The sequence below is a fragment of the Phyllobates terribilis genome, unplaced genomic scaffold, assembly GCF_046119375.1.
Source record: "Phyllobates terribilis strain yellow unplaced genomic scaffold, ASM4611937v1 Scaffold_11__3_contigs__length_659146591, whole genome shotgun sequence".
NCBI lineage: Eukaryota > Metazoa > Chordata > Amphibia > Anura > Dendrobatidae > Phyllobates > Phyllobates terribilis.
The window spans coordinates 474052910-474067118 of record NW_027362771.1 but is presented as its reverse complement, the minus strand read 5'-3'; the positions used below and the strand labels follow the sequence as shown (position 1 = coordinate 474067118).

General features: G+C 42.3%; 1 protein-coding gene across 4 annotated transcripts in view; it reads right to left on the bottom strand.

Annotated features, from left to right (window-relative positions):
* Nucleotides 1-14209, bottom strand: part of LRRK1 (leucine rich repeat kinase 1) — a 135355-nt gene that overhangs the window by 31046 nt on the left and 90100 nt on the right. For all 4 annotated transcript variants that reach the window (XM_073653372.1, XM_073653374.1, XM_073653373.1 and 1 more), the window contains 8 exons: nt 13856-14132; nt 6597-6768; nt 4141-4304; nt 3862-4001; nt 3405-3651; nt 3085-3251; nt 2675-2872; nt 627-901 (listed from right to left, as the gene is read on the bottom strand). In XM_073653372.1, coding sequence (XP_073509473.1) covers nt 627-901; nt 2675-2872; nt 3085-3251; nt 3405-3651; nt 3862-4001; nt 4141-4304; nt 6597-6768; nt 13856-14132 — 1640 coding nt within the window. The remainder of the gene's footprint in view (nt 1-626; nt 902-2674; nt 2873-3084; nt 3252-3404; nt 3652-3861; nt 4002-4140; nt 4305-6596; nt 6769-13855; nt 14133-14209) is intronic.

Genomic DNA, 14209 nt, shown 5'->3' with positions numbered 1-14209 from the left:
GCAAGCCAGGGTGTGGCCTCCCTTCCTTGAGCTAGAAATTACATCTAAATAGCTTCCCAAGGCTGGTGTCCACAGTTCGGGACCCAGTCCTTTGACTGCCCTTATTCACACACTGAGGTCAACTTTTACACATGATAAAGTTTTTAATATTAGATAAAGTAGGACCGGACCATCCCGAATGGGGTCGCCTTGCCATGGTGGGATAACTTTTATGCTATTTTTGATCATAAACAGTGTTACTAAGAATTCTATGTTATTCAAATGCACTTTTACTTTTTATTTATATCAACGTTAATGTTTATTTTGCTTCTTTTGTTTTTTTTCTGATTTATGGCCATTGTGAACATGCGTTTATGTGCTGCATGTATACCAACTTAAACCAAGCTCAATTTTTGTGTTTTTTCTTTACACTGAGATGCAGTAATTCTGTATATACCTACTGCAGCTCTAAGCTGGAAAGTGGATACAATTGTAAAGTCAAGGCAATGCTCTGAACAGTAGCACTCCTATGTTCCCCGTACTTATAACTGGTGCGCATTTACTCAATCTCTTCCTTACTTAAGACCACATATTAAAAGGAGTGAGGCAATGTAAATCATTTGATCTAGCATAGTCTTATGACTGACCTTTTCATCATAGACAACCCGAGGACGGATTTCAGGTGCTTGGTATCCTGGTGTGCCCTCCACACCTAGGGCCCCTTCGTGGAATGAAAGACGTGAGATGCCATAGTCTGACAGTTTTATGTTCACAGTTTCTCGGACATCCAGGGACCAGACGAGGATGTTGTCCGATTTGAGATCACAGAAAATTACGTTCTTCCTGTGCAGGTAGGAGAGACCAGAAGCGATCTGATAGGACATGCGCTGTGTGAGCATGTGACCTAAAGGCATGAACGATCCTGCAACAATACAAATAGATTTTATACATTACATTCCCAATCAGCACTAGACACAATAGCGCTAGTACTAGGTACTATACATAATGCCATTCATAAATCTAGTCTCATTCTGTGAATACATTCCACTAGGGGTGGGCACATGAGACCATGACTGTTTTGGAGGGCTGAACCAATTGGATGAAATTAATTATTCTCAATATCAATATTAACTATAATTATTTTGTTAGTATTGATTGCATCACTTAATATCGAACAAAATTAAAGTATGCTGACATCCCCCTATATACTGTATGAGCCCACACACAGCCTCTATATACTGTAAGAGCCCAGGCATAGCCCCTCTATAAACAGTATGTTCCCCCTATAGCCCCTGTATACAGTACGAGCCCCCCTATATACATTATGAGCCCTCAAATAGCCACCCTATACATAGTATGAGCCCTCATATAGCCATCCTATATATGTGCAAATATCCCATACACATATGGGGGGGGGGGGGGGGGGGACAACACATACTCACCTTGCTCCCGTTCCCCCGGAGCTCTGCACATTTCTCCGATGAACTGACTGTCCGCACAGCAGACACGATGAAGTGGTGTTATCGGATCTGCTGGCTCAGTCGCATGCGCTGATTGATTCAAGAAGGAGCTCCATCCTCCACGAATGTATTCCCCGCTGTCTGTATACCAAGGATGCAGGCAGTGGTGACAGCGGGCAGCAGCGGATGGATGGTGGTCGAAAGCACAGTGTGGCCCGTGGGCCACTGTCTCTGTCCGCGGGCAAAACTGGAACAGCCAAAGGGCCGGATGTGGCCCGCGTGCTTGTTCTCCAGTATCTTTCACCTCCTAAAGCCACTGCTAAATGACATGAAATTTGTTTTACCTCTTGCCGACCACAGAAAAATCATAACCAGTAAATGACTATAGTCAAATAATGCACACACTGAATGTAACCCTACATACATTAGACCCATTTCATCAGGACAGGATAAAAATCTAATCTATATGGCAGCAATTCCTTTCCTGATAGCAGATGGGGGAGCGGGGAGATTGAGCATGTCGGATTTAATATTTTTTATCCATGGATCTTACAAGAGGCTTATTACTTTATCTCCATTCTCATCATGATAAATAGTTAAAATTGTTTTTACCAGTAATCAACTTTGCTATTTATTTCTTATAAAAAAAACCTCTCAGTTCTCAAGAATGGAGGGATATTTAATTTTATAGTTTTCTACTCTGGTGTCTAGATTACCATCTACTTCTGCAGTCTATCAGAAGTGGCCAGTTTCCTACGCAAGTAACACAGTTCTTATAGGAGCTTTCCAATAGAGCTCGTATGCGCTGCTCTGAAGCTGGTTGGATCACTGGATCCAGACACCTTCAGTGCCCCTGTGCTTCTCTGATTCTACAGAGGCAGACTGCACAGTTTGAACTGATGGAGCAACGATGCCGTTGGCCCAAACTGTCAATCAAGCAGGATGCACCAAACCTGCAATCAGGTAGTCGGAAAGAAGAGGAGCACTGGGCTCCTGAAGAATGACATTGAGAAAACCTGTTTAAAGCAAACCTGGCCGATTGTGCATGATTATGTAGAAGAGAGCGATCTATCAGTAGACCTTTCTCTGGAAGAAAAAATACTTACAGACTGATAATATATCACATACCCTATAGTAAAGGTTAGTTACTAGAGCATAGGCTTTTCTGCTATAATATCCTTCTTCACAATAGAGGCATGTTAGAATTCTGATGGGAGCGTAAAGTTGGAAGTTACCTTGGCTATTTCCGATCAGGACAGTGTTCAGACTGCCCAATGGAGCCAGCTCCAGTGCAAAGCACAGCGGGTGGATGCTGATGCCAATCAGGGACACTATGCAGGGGTGCTGCAGGGAGTGAAGCATGCTGGCCTCCTGCCGAAATTCAGAAAAGTTTCGCATAGCATCCATAGCCTGCAAGTGTTTGAACATTGTATCTGTGTGAGAAGATATAGACGGTGAGCTGAATGCTGACGACCACATCAGTTCCTCATATTAGGAAAACGCCACACACGGTCAGGGACTAGTGGTGAACTGAACAAACAATTGTAGCCAAACTCATACAAGACAATCTTCGCTCCTAGAAAATATCAAATTTCGTGAACTGATGTTTTAGATCTCTGGGTTTATAAGAGTGGCTATTACGTACCTCTGATGACCTCAGCGGACGTTCGATGCTTCTTAATCTGAAACACCTTCAATGCCACTGGCTTGTGTTTGTACACAGCTCTGTAAATGATGGTCCCGCTTCCCCCTTGTCCCAGAATATTCGCGTTGTCTTCTGAGTACTCCAGACCCCCAATATCAAGAAACAGCCTAAAATAGGATACAAACAGCACAATAGTAAATAGCAGATATGTAAAACACCTATATGTCTCCAATCGAGATACAAGAAGCAAAAGAGGCTTATGGCGCCATTCTTATTCTGTCTTATGTTCCAAGCTTACATTTTGACATGTGCAGTTTTACCTGGATGGAAAATCTGTCATAAAAATCTCAGGGACAAGTTCCTGCAGGGGAGCAGGGTCCTCGGGGTGATTGGGGCACTCGAGATAGTCCTTGTCTACAGCAGCCAGTACGCAGTCCTCCATATTGAAGTAATAAGGCTCCTTCATATCTTGTTCATCTTCTTGATGATGCGGTAGAGAAGCGCAGGAGTTGCAGGGAACATACTGCTCCATCAAAAGGCTGCCATCACTTTCTGTAGCAGTCAGGGCTGAAAAGTACAAGACGGATGTCAGCCGACGAAATATAAAACCAAGTCGTATGCCACTTAATGCCCGTACACTGCCATATGTTGGAGGCCTCCATCTGAAATATACGTGAAAGTATACTTCCGACACAAGCAAAAAAAGACTAATGGCAAACAAAACCCTGCGTACACTTATACCATAAATATATATATATTAAATAATGCTAAAATTACCTGGAAACCATTGATCAATCAGGGAGTTGACATGGTCTGTGATGAAGGCCATAGCGGAGAAATCTCTGACTTCTGACTGGCAAATAATCTTTATGCCTCCGCTCTTCTTCTTCTTCCAGTTAACATCAGAAGATTCCACACTGAAGAGGATGGAAAACAGATATGACAGACATTGGAGACTTCTGGTGGCACTATTAAAGCGATCTGTTATAAGTTTTCATAAGTAGTGCTGAAGGGATATGTAATGCTGCCTTCATTGTGGTGGTGGTTGTCCCCTACCTCAAGTAACCACCCTCAAAAGTGACCATCAGCCCCTCCTGCCAGTAGATAGTCTGGTTCCGCTTGACCCGGAAGGTGCTGCAGCGGTTTCGCTGGTTGCCTGTGAAGCTGTACACTGCTGACTTCCTGTTGCGCGGCCTTATATTTTTTTTGTTCTCAAACAGCTAGTAAAAGAAAAGTAAACGAAAATGTACATTATTAGGAACCAATGAGACGACTAAACTAAATCACACACATTTTACTTCCATCTCTGAAGAGGACCTTTCACTGGATTTTTTTTTAACTTAAACATAGAACCTCCTCCATTTGCCGCTGCTTCGCTGATTTTGGAACAGTTCTTTTCTTACTGCGACCCCCTGTTCCAAAAGTTATGTCCTCTGGAAATAAAGAAGGACAATTTCCCTTCAGCAACTGGGCGTATACCATAGACCTTCTCTGTGGGTGTGGCGTGTTTTGATTGGCCAGCATCAGAGGAGAAAACACAAAAGCCCACACCGAAGTTCTGTGGTATACGCCCAGTTGGTTGAAAAGAATATTTTCCCCACTATTATGGTGGGAGCATTACTTTGTAACGAAGGGGCACAGCAGAAAAAGAACAACTCTTTCATAATCAGTGGAGCAGCAGCAATTGGAGGAGACATTCAGATAAAATAAAGATCCAGAGAAAGGTCCGCTTTACATTATTCTTTTCTTGCATGTTTTTCCAGCTCCTATTAGGAATGCTGTAGATCAGGGGTGGTCAATTAATTTTCCCAAAGGGGCCACATGAGAGACCGTGGCTGTTGTAAATGGCCGAACCAAAAGGCTGAAATTAATTCTGCTCAATATTATTAACATATTAATTATAATTATTTATATTAATTGTATCACTTAATATTGAGCAAAATTAATTATGCAAACACCCCCCGATATACCGTATGAGCCCGCACATAGCCCCTATATACAGTATGAGCCCCCACATAGCCTCTCTATATACAATATTAGCCTCCTATATACAGTATGAGCCCCCACACAGCAGACTACATACAGTATGAGCCCCCACATATACAGTGTGAGCCTGCACATAGCCTCCTATATACAGTATGAGCCCCCACATAGCCTCCAGATATACAGGGTGAGCCCCTACATAGCCTCCTACATACATACATACATTAAAAAAAAAAAACACCACATACCCACCTAGCTACCGTTCCCCCGGGACTCTGCTCCTGTCTCCTGTGAGTCTCAGCAGCAGCGCAATAAAATACTGTCTCACATGCTGATTGATGGAGGATGAAGCCGGCGGGTCTGTCCTTCACCAATGTATTCACAGCTGTCTGCAGCCCATGGATGCAGATAGCGGTGACATCAGACGGCGACAGATAGATGGTGGGCGGAGAGAGCATGGTGCGGCCCGTGGGCCACTGTTTCAGCCCTTCGGCTGTCTCCGTTCACGGGCCGGACTGGAACATCCAGAGGGCTGGATGTGGCCCACAGGCCATGGTTTGCCCAGGTCTGCTGTAGATGAATATAATAGTCAACACTGAAGGTTGACAGCAACAAAATGCTAGGAATAAGCTCTAATTGCAGGTCCATCACTTTGCTCCAGTGTGTGGTAAAGGGTACATAGCTGCTACATAAAAGATGAATCTATACATTTAGAGTCAAAGATCAGATCTTGTTCTGTTAGATCCAAATAGCTTTTCACAAAGCTTGTTTAAAAAAGGCTTTTCTGATCCTTTAGGAGTAAGTCCGGGTTAACATGAGCATATTTTCAGTCTGTGTGCAAAATGGATAGCATGCGGACTAATGTATGTGAATAGGCTAATTCAGATGATTGTTTCTGCACAAGGACCAAGTGTCTGTCGGAAAAATAACATAGCTACCTAAAGGCCAACATACACGTTAGACAAAAGTGAGCCGAACCCACCAAAAGCGGGGATAGGCCTTCTGACTCTGCCCCTGACAGATGATGTCGGGGAAGAGAATGATCCAGCAAGTCTGATTTCCAACAACTGATCCTTTTGTTCTCTGGTTGTATGGAGGTGTTTAATGTGTAGGGCCAGTTTAGGACACTGGAAAGTTAACAAGTCATGTGGCTACTTTTCTAAACAGATCGTTTTTACTGTAATCTCAGACTGCAGAGTAAGGCTATGTACACATATCCAGTAGTGATCTGTTAGAATGGATCCAGCAGCAATCTATTGGATCCAGTAAGCAAAAAAAGGAATCAGTTAGAAATTAAAGAAAAACAGATGGTTGATTAACGGATCCGTTTTCCATAGACTTCAATGTTAAAAAAAACGGATACAGCAGAGATCAGTTATTTCAAAATGGACTAAAAAGTTGTATCAGCACAACTTTTTTGCTAACGGATTGCTGCTGGATCCGTTCAACCGATCACTACTAAACATGTGAACATAGCCTAAGAAATGTCTGGACTGTTCATTGACTTTAGAAGATGACTGTATTCTTACCTGAAGATCCATCTCAGACAAACTGATCAACATCCGAGCAATGAATCTTTGCCAGAATCCTACAGGAACAAAACTCATCTTGAACACCCTCTGAACAGTGTTACCCGTGGGCTGCTGTAACGAGTGGATATCCAGGCCTGGCTTGGCCGGCAGGAGGTGAGGTAAGAGGTAACTGTAGGATACAAAAACACTGAGACTAGAACACATACATATATATTATAAAAAACGGATGGATCACAAGACAAACCTTAGGGAAATATGTTGCAAACTATTACTTGGATTAAGGAAATCATTTTATTAGTGAAACCTTCTTTGTTCCTGTAAACCTAAGACTAAGTTCAGATGGCCATATTTCCCGGTTCATATACGGACTGCAATGGCTGAACTGACAGCCTCATACGCGCGTGCAAGTTCGGGTCAGGAGACCCACGGTCAGGCCGGGTATTGTTATACATATATAGACCATGAAATACGGACGTCTGATTCCAGCCTAAAATGAAAAACGTAGTATCTGTTTCTAATCATTTGGGTCTACAGCTTCTTTGCAGGACCATGCACCCCAAAATTAACAAACCCTGTTAACTCATCCTATAGCCATACTCCCTTGCTTCGATCCCTATATTCGGACAACGTATATTAAGTTCATAGTAAACAAGTGGGAAACAGATGGAGCTAACATTGCAGGATCAGACTACATCCAGTGGAGATGGCTAACTAATATTCCTACCTGACGCACATAAACACTGATACACAGGGCCGACTGACCAAAGGGGCCCATAAAGCTGAATGGCTGCTTGTTCAGCTATACGGGATCTCTCCTGACTCCCCCATGAATATGAATTCTGGGCCAAATATTTATGTGTAAAAGGACCTTCCATGACGTCATTTAGTCATGTTACAGGCCACGCGACCGCTGAAGCCGGCGGTCGCGTGACCGGTCACATGACTAAATGACGTCATGGAAGGTCTTTTTATACCATCGCGAGCCGCAGGGAGCCAGGACGCATCATACAGGAGACCGGGGGACATCGGAAGGTAAGTATAATGTATATTTTTTATTTTAAATTCTTTTTTTTTACAGGTACTATGGTACCCGGGTCCGGAGGAGAGTCTCCTCTTCTCCAGACCCGGGTACCATCCGCACATTGAATCCCTTAATATTTGCATGTGCACATGTAGTGATGCGGATAGAGATTGACCCTGCACCACCTTCTAAATGCATAATAACCGCACCTGAATCTTAACGGAAAATACACATAGTATAAACTTGCGGTGCCAGCTTTAAAATGCAGAAACAATAGTCCAATAGAGAGGAGATGATGAAAAGCTGCACTCACCGTTTATGTAAAAATAAGAGTCCTTTATTTCATATTCAAATACAATGAATGGAAAGCAGGGAGTGCGGGGAGGAGGTGGACGACAGCTGTTTCACACGCTGACTAGCGCTTCTGCGGGTCCATGCGGTTCTGTGGTCACATGGACCCGCAGAAGAACTAGTCAGAGAGTGAAACAGCTGTCGTCCACCTCCTCCCCGCACTCCCTGCTTTCCATTCATTTTATTTGAATATGAAATAAAGGACTCTTATTTTTACATAAACGGTGAGTGCAGCTTTTCATCATCTTTTCTCTATTGTAGTCATGCGGATATTAAGCGATTCAATGCAAGTCAATGGCAGCAATTACGCTGCGTGTCCGCAAAATTAATGGACATGCTGCGTATTTTTCCGCAATGATAATCCGCAGCGGAAATTTCCACATGTGCACAACACATGCGGATTATCATTGGGGACCATGGGGCACGTATTACCAAGCGTTTTTTAAGTGTTTTCGCTGCGAAATTCCGCAGCAAAAACGCTTGAAAAAAGGATTGTGGGCACATAGCCTTATGGGCCTAAGAACTTAACCCCTTAATGACTGGAGCATTTTCCGTTTTTGCACTTTAGTTTTTTGCTCCCCTTCTTCCCAGAGCCAGAACTTTTTTATTTTTCATTCAATATGGCCATGTGTGGGCTTATTTTTGCAGGACGAGTTGTACTTTTAATCACTGGTTTTACCATATTGTGTACTGGAAAACAGGAAAGAAATTCCAAGAGCGGTGAAATTTCAAAAACAATGCAATTCCACAGTTGTTTTTACCACGTTCACTGAATGCTAAAACTGACCTGCCATTATTATTCTCCAGGTCATTACGAGTTCGCAGACACCAAACATATATCGATCCTTTTTTATTTAAGTGGTGAAAAAAAAATCCAAAGTTTGCTTAAAAAAAAAAAAAAAAAAAAAATGGTGCCATTCTCCGAAACACGTAGCGTCTCCATTTTTCGGGGTCTCGGGGGCCGGGTGAGGGCTTACTTTTTGTGCACCGAGCTGACGTTTTTATTGATATCATTTTGGGATAAATCCAATGTTTTGCTCGCTCATTATTGCATTTTATTGCAATGTTGCGGCGACCAAAAAAACGTAAGTCTGGCGTTTTGAATTTTTTTCTCGCAACACCGTTTACCGATCGGATTATTTTTTTATATTGATAGATCGGGCGATTCTGAATGCGGCGATACAAAATATGTGTATGTGTTTTTTTTTATTATTATTTCATTTTGAATGGGGCAAAAGGGGGGTGATTTAAACTTTTATATTTTTTTTTAATTATTTTTTAATATTTTTAAAAACTTTTTTTTTACACTTTCTGGATGCTTCTACACTGTGTGCAGAATTATTAGGCAAATTGTATTTTAGAGGATTATTTTTATTATTGATCAACAACTATGTTCTCAATCAACCCAAAAGACTCATAAATATCCAAGCTTAATATTTTTGGAAGTTGGAGTGGGGTTTTTTAGATTTGGCTATCTTAGGAGGATATCTGTTTGTGCAGGTAACTATTAAAAACCAAATATAATCCCATCTCACCTGTTTATTTTCATCAGGTAAACCAATATCAGTGCACAAAATTTAGAAATAAACATTTCTGACATGCAAAAACAAAAGCCAAAAAAATTGGTGATCAATATAGCCACCTTTCTTTATGATGACACTCAACAGCCTTCCATCCATAGATTCTGTCAGTTGCTTGATCTGTTTTCGATCAACATTGCATGCAGCAGCCACCACAGCCTCCCAGACACTGTTCCGAGAGGTGTACTGTTTTCCCTCCCTGTAGATCTCACATTTTATGATGGACCACAGGTTCTCTATGGGGTTCAGATCAGGTAAACATGGGGGCCATGTCATTATTTTTTCTTCTTTTAGACCTTTACTGTGGAGTAGTTGGATGCATGTGATGGGGCATTGTCCTGCATGAAAATCATATTTTTCTTGAACGATACTGACTTCTTCCTGTACCACTGCTTGAAGAAGTTGTCTTCCAGAACCTGGCAGTAGGTCTGGGAGTTGAGCTTCACTCCATCCTCAACCCGAAAAGGTCCCACAAGTTCATCTTTGATGATACCAGCCCATACCAGTACCCCACCTCCACCTTGCTGGCGTCTGAGTCGGAGTGGAGCTCTCTGCCCTTTACTGATCCAGCCTCTGGCCCATCCATCTGGCCCATCAAGAGTCACTCTCATTTCATCAGTCCATAAAACCTTTGAAAAATCAGTCTTAAGATATTTCTTGGCCCATTCTTGACATTTTATCTTATGTTTCTTGCTCAAAGGTGGTCGTTTTTCAGCCTTCCTTACCTTGGCCATGTCCCTGAGTATCGCACACCTTGTGCTTTTTGATACTCCAGTAATGCTGCAGCTCTGAAATATGGCAAAACTGGTGGCGAATGGCATCTTGGCAGCTTCACGCTTGATTTTCCTCAATTCATGGGCAGTTATTTTCCACCTTTTTTGGCCAACACGCTTCTTGCGACCCTGTTGGCTATTTGCCATGAAATGCTTGATTGTTCGGTGATCACGCTTCAAAAGTTTGGAAATTTCAAGACTGCTGCATGCCTCTGCAAGACATCTCACAATTTTGGACTTTTCAGAGCCCGTCAAATCTCTCTTCTGACCCATTTTGCCAAAGGAAAGGAAGTTGCCTAATAATTAAGCACACCTTGTATAGGGTGTTGATGTCATTAGTCAACACCCCTCCTCATTACAGAGATGTACATCACCAGATTTACTTAATTGGTAGTTGGCTCTCAAGCCTATGCAGCTTGGAGTAGGACAACATGTATAAAAAGTATCATGTGAGCAAAATACTAATTTGCCTAATAATTCTGCACACAGTGTATTGTCTACATAGGAGACTAGAAGCTGCAGTTTTCTGATTGCTTCTACTGCATACAGGTGATGAGCAGATCGCCTCTATGTAGTAGAAATGCTCATGTGCTATAAGCGCCGACCACTAAGGTGGCGCTCATAGCAATCTTTACATGACAACCACAGGGGTCGGCTGCAGACCCTGGGTTGCCATGTCCACCCATCGATGACCCACGATCCCGTGTCGGGGTCACCTATGGGCAGGGTAAGTGACGCGCCTCTGGGACGGCACTGTTAAATGACACTGTCAGAGATTGACAGCGGCATTTAACTAGTTAACAGACGCAGGTGGATCGCGATTCCACCCGCGGCTGTTGCGGGCATGTCAGCTGTATAAATCAGCTGACATGTGTCCGGTTCAGCGTGGGCTCAGTGCCCGAGCCCCCGCTGAACCGGCCTTTCTGACTTTTTGGTGCGTACTATTACTGACCACATCGGAAAGGGGTTAAAGGCAGGTAGTTGCTACCTACGTGCCTGTTGTGCCAGGCGCCGATCTCTGCTGGCTGATGGCGATCACAGACGGCTCCTGTTGGTGATTCTACAGCTTGTGGACGAGCAGCTGCTTCTCTTCCGCTCTATTAACAGGACGTGACTGTCAACGTCATGCTGATTGACAGGTGGCACAAAACTGCCTAACTGCGGGAAGCTGGCTGTCAATCAGCATGACGTCGACAGTCACACCCCACTGACAGAGCAATCCGGAAGAGGAAGACCTGCTGTGTTGATGTGACGCAGCAGAATCCCTGGCAGGTGTGGTCTGTGATCCGGCACCGGGTAGAACAGACAAGTAGTTAGCAACTTCCTGCCTGTTAATTCTTAGACCCATAGTAAAAAAATAAAATAGTCCCGGAAAACCCGTTTAAGTGATATGATTTCCAGCCCAACAATAGAAGGATAGTGGTTTCTTCTGGAGGAAATCCAATTTGCATACTTATCCCAGAAGGCATTACCTGTAATATTCCCTGGTAGATCTCAGAGAGGAGAACCCGTATCATTCAAGAGTATAAACAGCAAAGTACAAATAATCAGCGGCAAGCCATTCTTAAGCAGAAATCACTTTTAACAAATGTCATTCCTTAAGAGCCTGGGAAGTTGTGAAATATGACATGTGTCCTTTGTTATCATCCCAACTCTTTTCCAAATTCAATAAAAGTTACGAGCGACATCACAAAATGCAGTTGCTTTCAGCCGAGGATTTTTCTTTTCCAGAACATCGAATTTCCATTGTCCTGAAATGTCATTGATTTCAGATTTAAATGAGCTCCAGACTCCATGATAAAAGCTGCAACCAGCATTTCATCCAGAATAAGCAAAAACATACAAATGATAGGTTGCCCTTATTATAAATGCAAATACCTCCTGTTGGACTCATCCTATAGTCTTTGCGACAATTTCTGATCTAGTTATACAGATTAAAGAGGTCACCATGAAGTCGCCCAGTTTCTCTGCTCTGCTCTTATAACATGAGTGTAATATCCTCCATGTTACTAATGCTATGGGTTCAGGACGTCTTGTAAGCAAGTGTCCATAGCGGTAGTGCTGTATAAAAGGACATTTGTGGCTCGTTCATGGATACGAAAGACTCATATGGTGATACTGAAAGCATATAAGTAACATATGGCAGTAATAGCTAATCTCCTTAGACATGACTTAAGAAGATCACAAAACCTAAATTTCATCTTTGCTGACAAGGAAAGTAATAGGTGTAGGATTTAGGGTCTTATCAAAAGCGGTGATGCTCGAGATGAAAGTTCTGACCATGAACTGGAGATTGTCAGAAATGCCTATCTTCTTGCGATTGTGTCTTCAATTCCTTTTTATCACAGGACAATATCATGGTGTGCACTACCTGCCATAAAATCATGTGATGATATATATGTAATATATGCCACATACATTCACATGTCACGGTCCAAGAACCGGCTGCAGGCCGCCTATCCCAAACTTAACAGGTTTATAGTTTTTATAAAAACATGAGTTAAGCACAAAATCTTTATACCAGTTTTTATTTCCATGATTTGGGAACATTGCACACTGTTTTCTAATTCAAAACATGAAGAGAAATGTATATAATTTTTAACTACTTTACAGAAAATAACAAAAAATGAACATTGGGCTGTTCAAAAAATAGCGGTGTTTGCATTTGTCTTTACAAACTCACAATATGTCTTCTTTTTTTGAGGATTTAGCATTGCTGTGAATCACTAACCTAATATTTAGTTGTATAGCCACAGTTTTTTTAGAACTGCTTCACATCTATGTTGCATAGAGTCAACCAACTTCTGGCACCTGTCAACTGTTATTCCAGCCCAGGATGCTTTGACTACATCGCACAAGTTTCTGGCATTTGTTGGCTTTGACTCAGAAACTGCATTTTTGAGGTCATCCCTCAAGTTTTCTATCGGATTAAGGTCTGGGGATTGGGCTGGCCACTCCATAACTTCAATTTTGTTGGACTGGAACCAAGATTTTGCTTGTTTACTGGTGTGTTTAGGGTCGTTGTCTTGTTGAAACACCCTTGCTCTGCTGCTCACTTCTAGGTCACCGGCTTCCCTATTTAATTGGCTTTATTATGCAAAAAAAAAAATAAATCAGTGTTAAATAAAAAAAAATACTGTCATTTTGCTTCTCCAGCTCCTGTGCAGACCTACAAAATATATATTACTAAGAAGAAAAGAATGCAAAAACGGGTGTGCGAATTCAAAATCAGACTGCAGTTTGTTTGTGGTCGGTTACCATGGAGATGCATAGGTTTGTAAGAACTGTATACACAAAATGGTAGGAGATCTTTAATCTAGACCATCTCAAAGTTGCTTCATCTCTAATTTAAGATGTATTGAGACAAGAAGAATGTGGTTGTGAATGTATACATAGCCTTTACGGATGAGCACCGTAATGTGAGAAAAAGAAAACAATTACAATTTCACACAGATGACCTGGTTATTACACTTTTCTCCACTTGCATACAAAGCTGTCTAAAAAGACTATTTAGTCAATACAGCAAATTACCTATTGTTAGCCACTGGAAGGGCGATCTCAAACTTTGCCAGGAACTGGAAATACTGTTCTTCTGACTGCTTGGTGAATCCAGTGCCAACCAGCAGCATCCGGAGGTCCTCTGCTTTGATGACCCCATTTATTGCCACCGATTTGGAGCTTTTAATGTTGATGATCCTCTCCAGACATTCAGAGAGCCAGACAGGGTCCAGGAAATACAGGTTCCGTAGTCCATGGCTCGTGTCTGGAAAGTGAAGCAAGGTACCAGTCTCTATAAGAAATCCGATCGCTGTAAGGAAGAGAAAAGATGGAATGTGAGGCAGACAGCATAATGTTACAAGTTCTTCTAGATCATGAAACTAATGA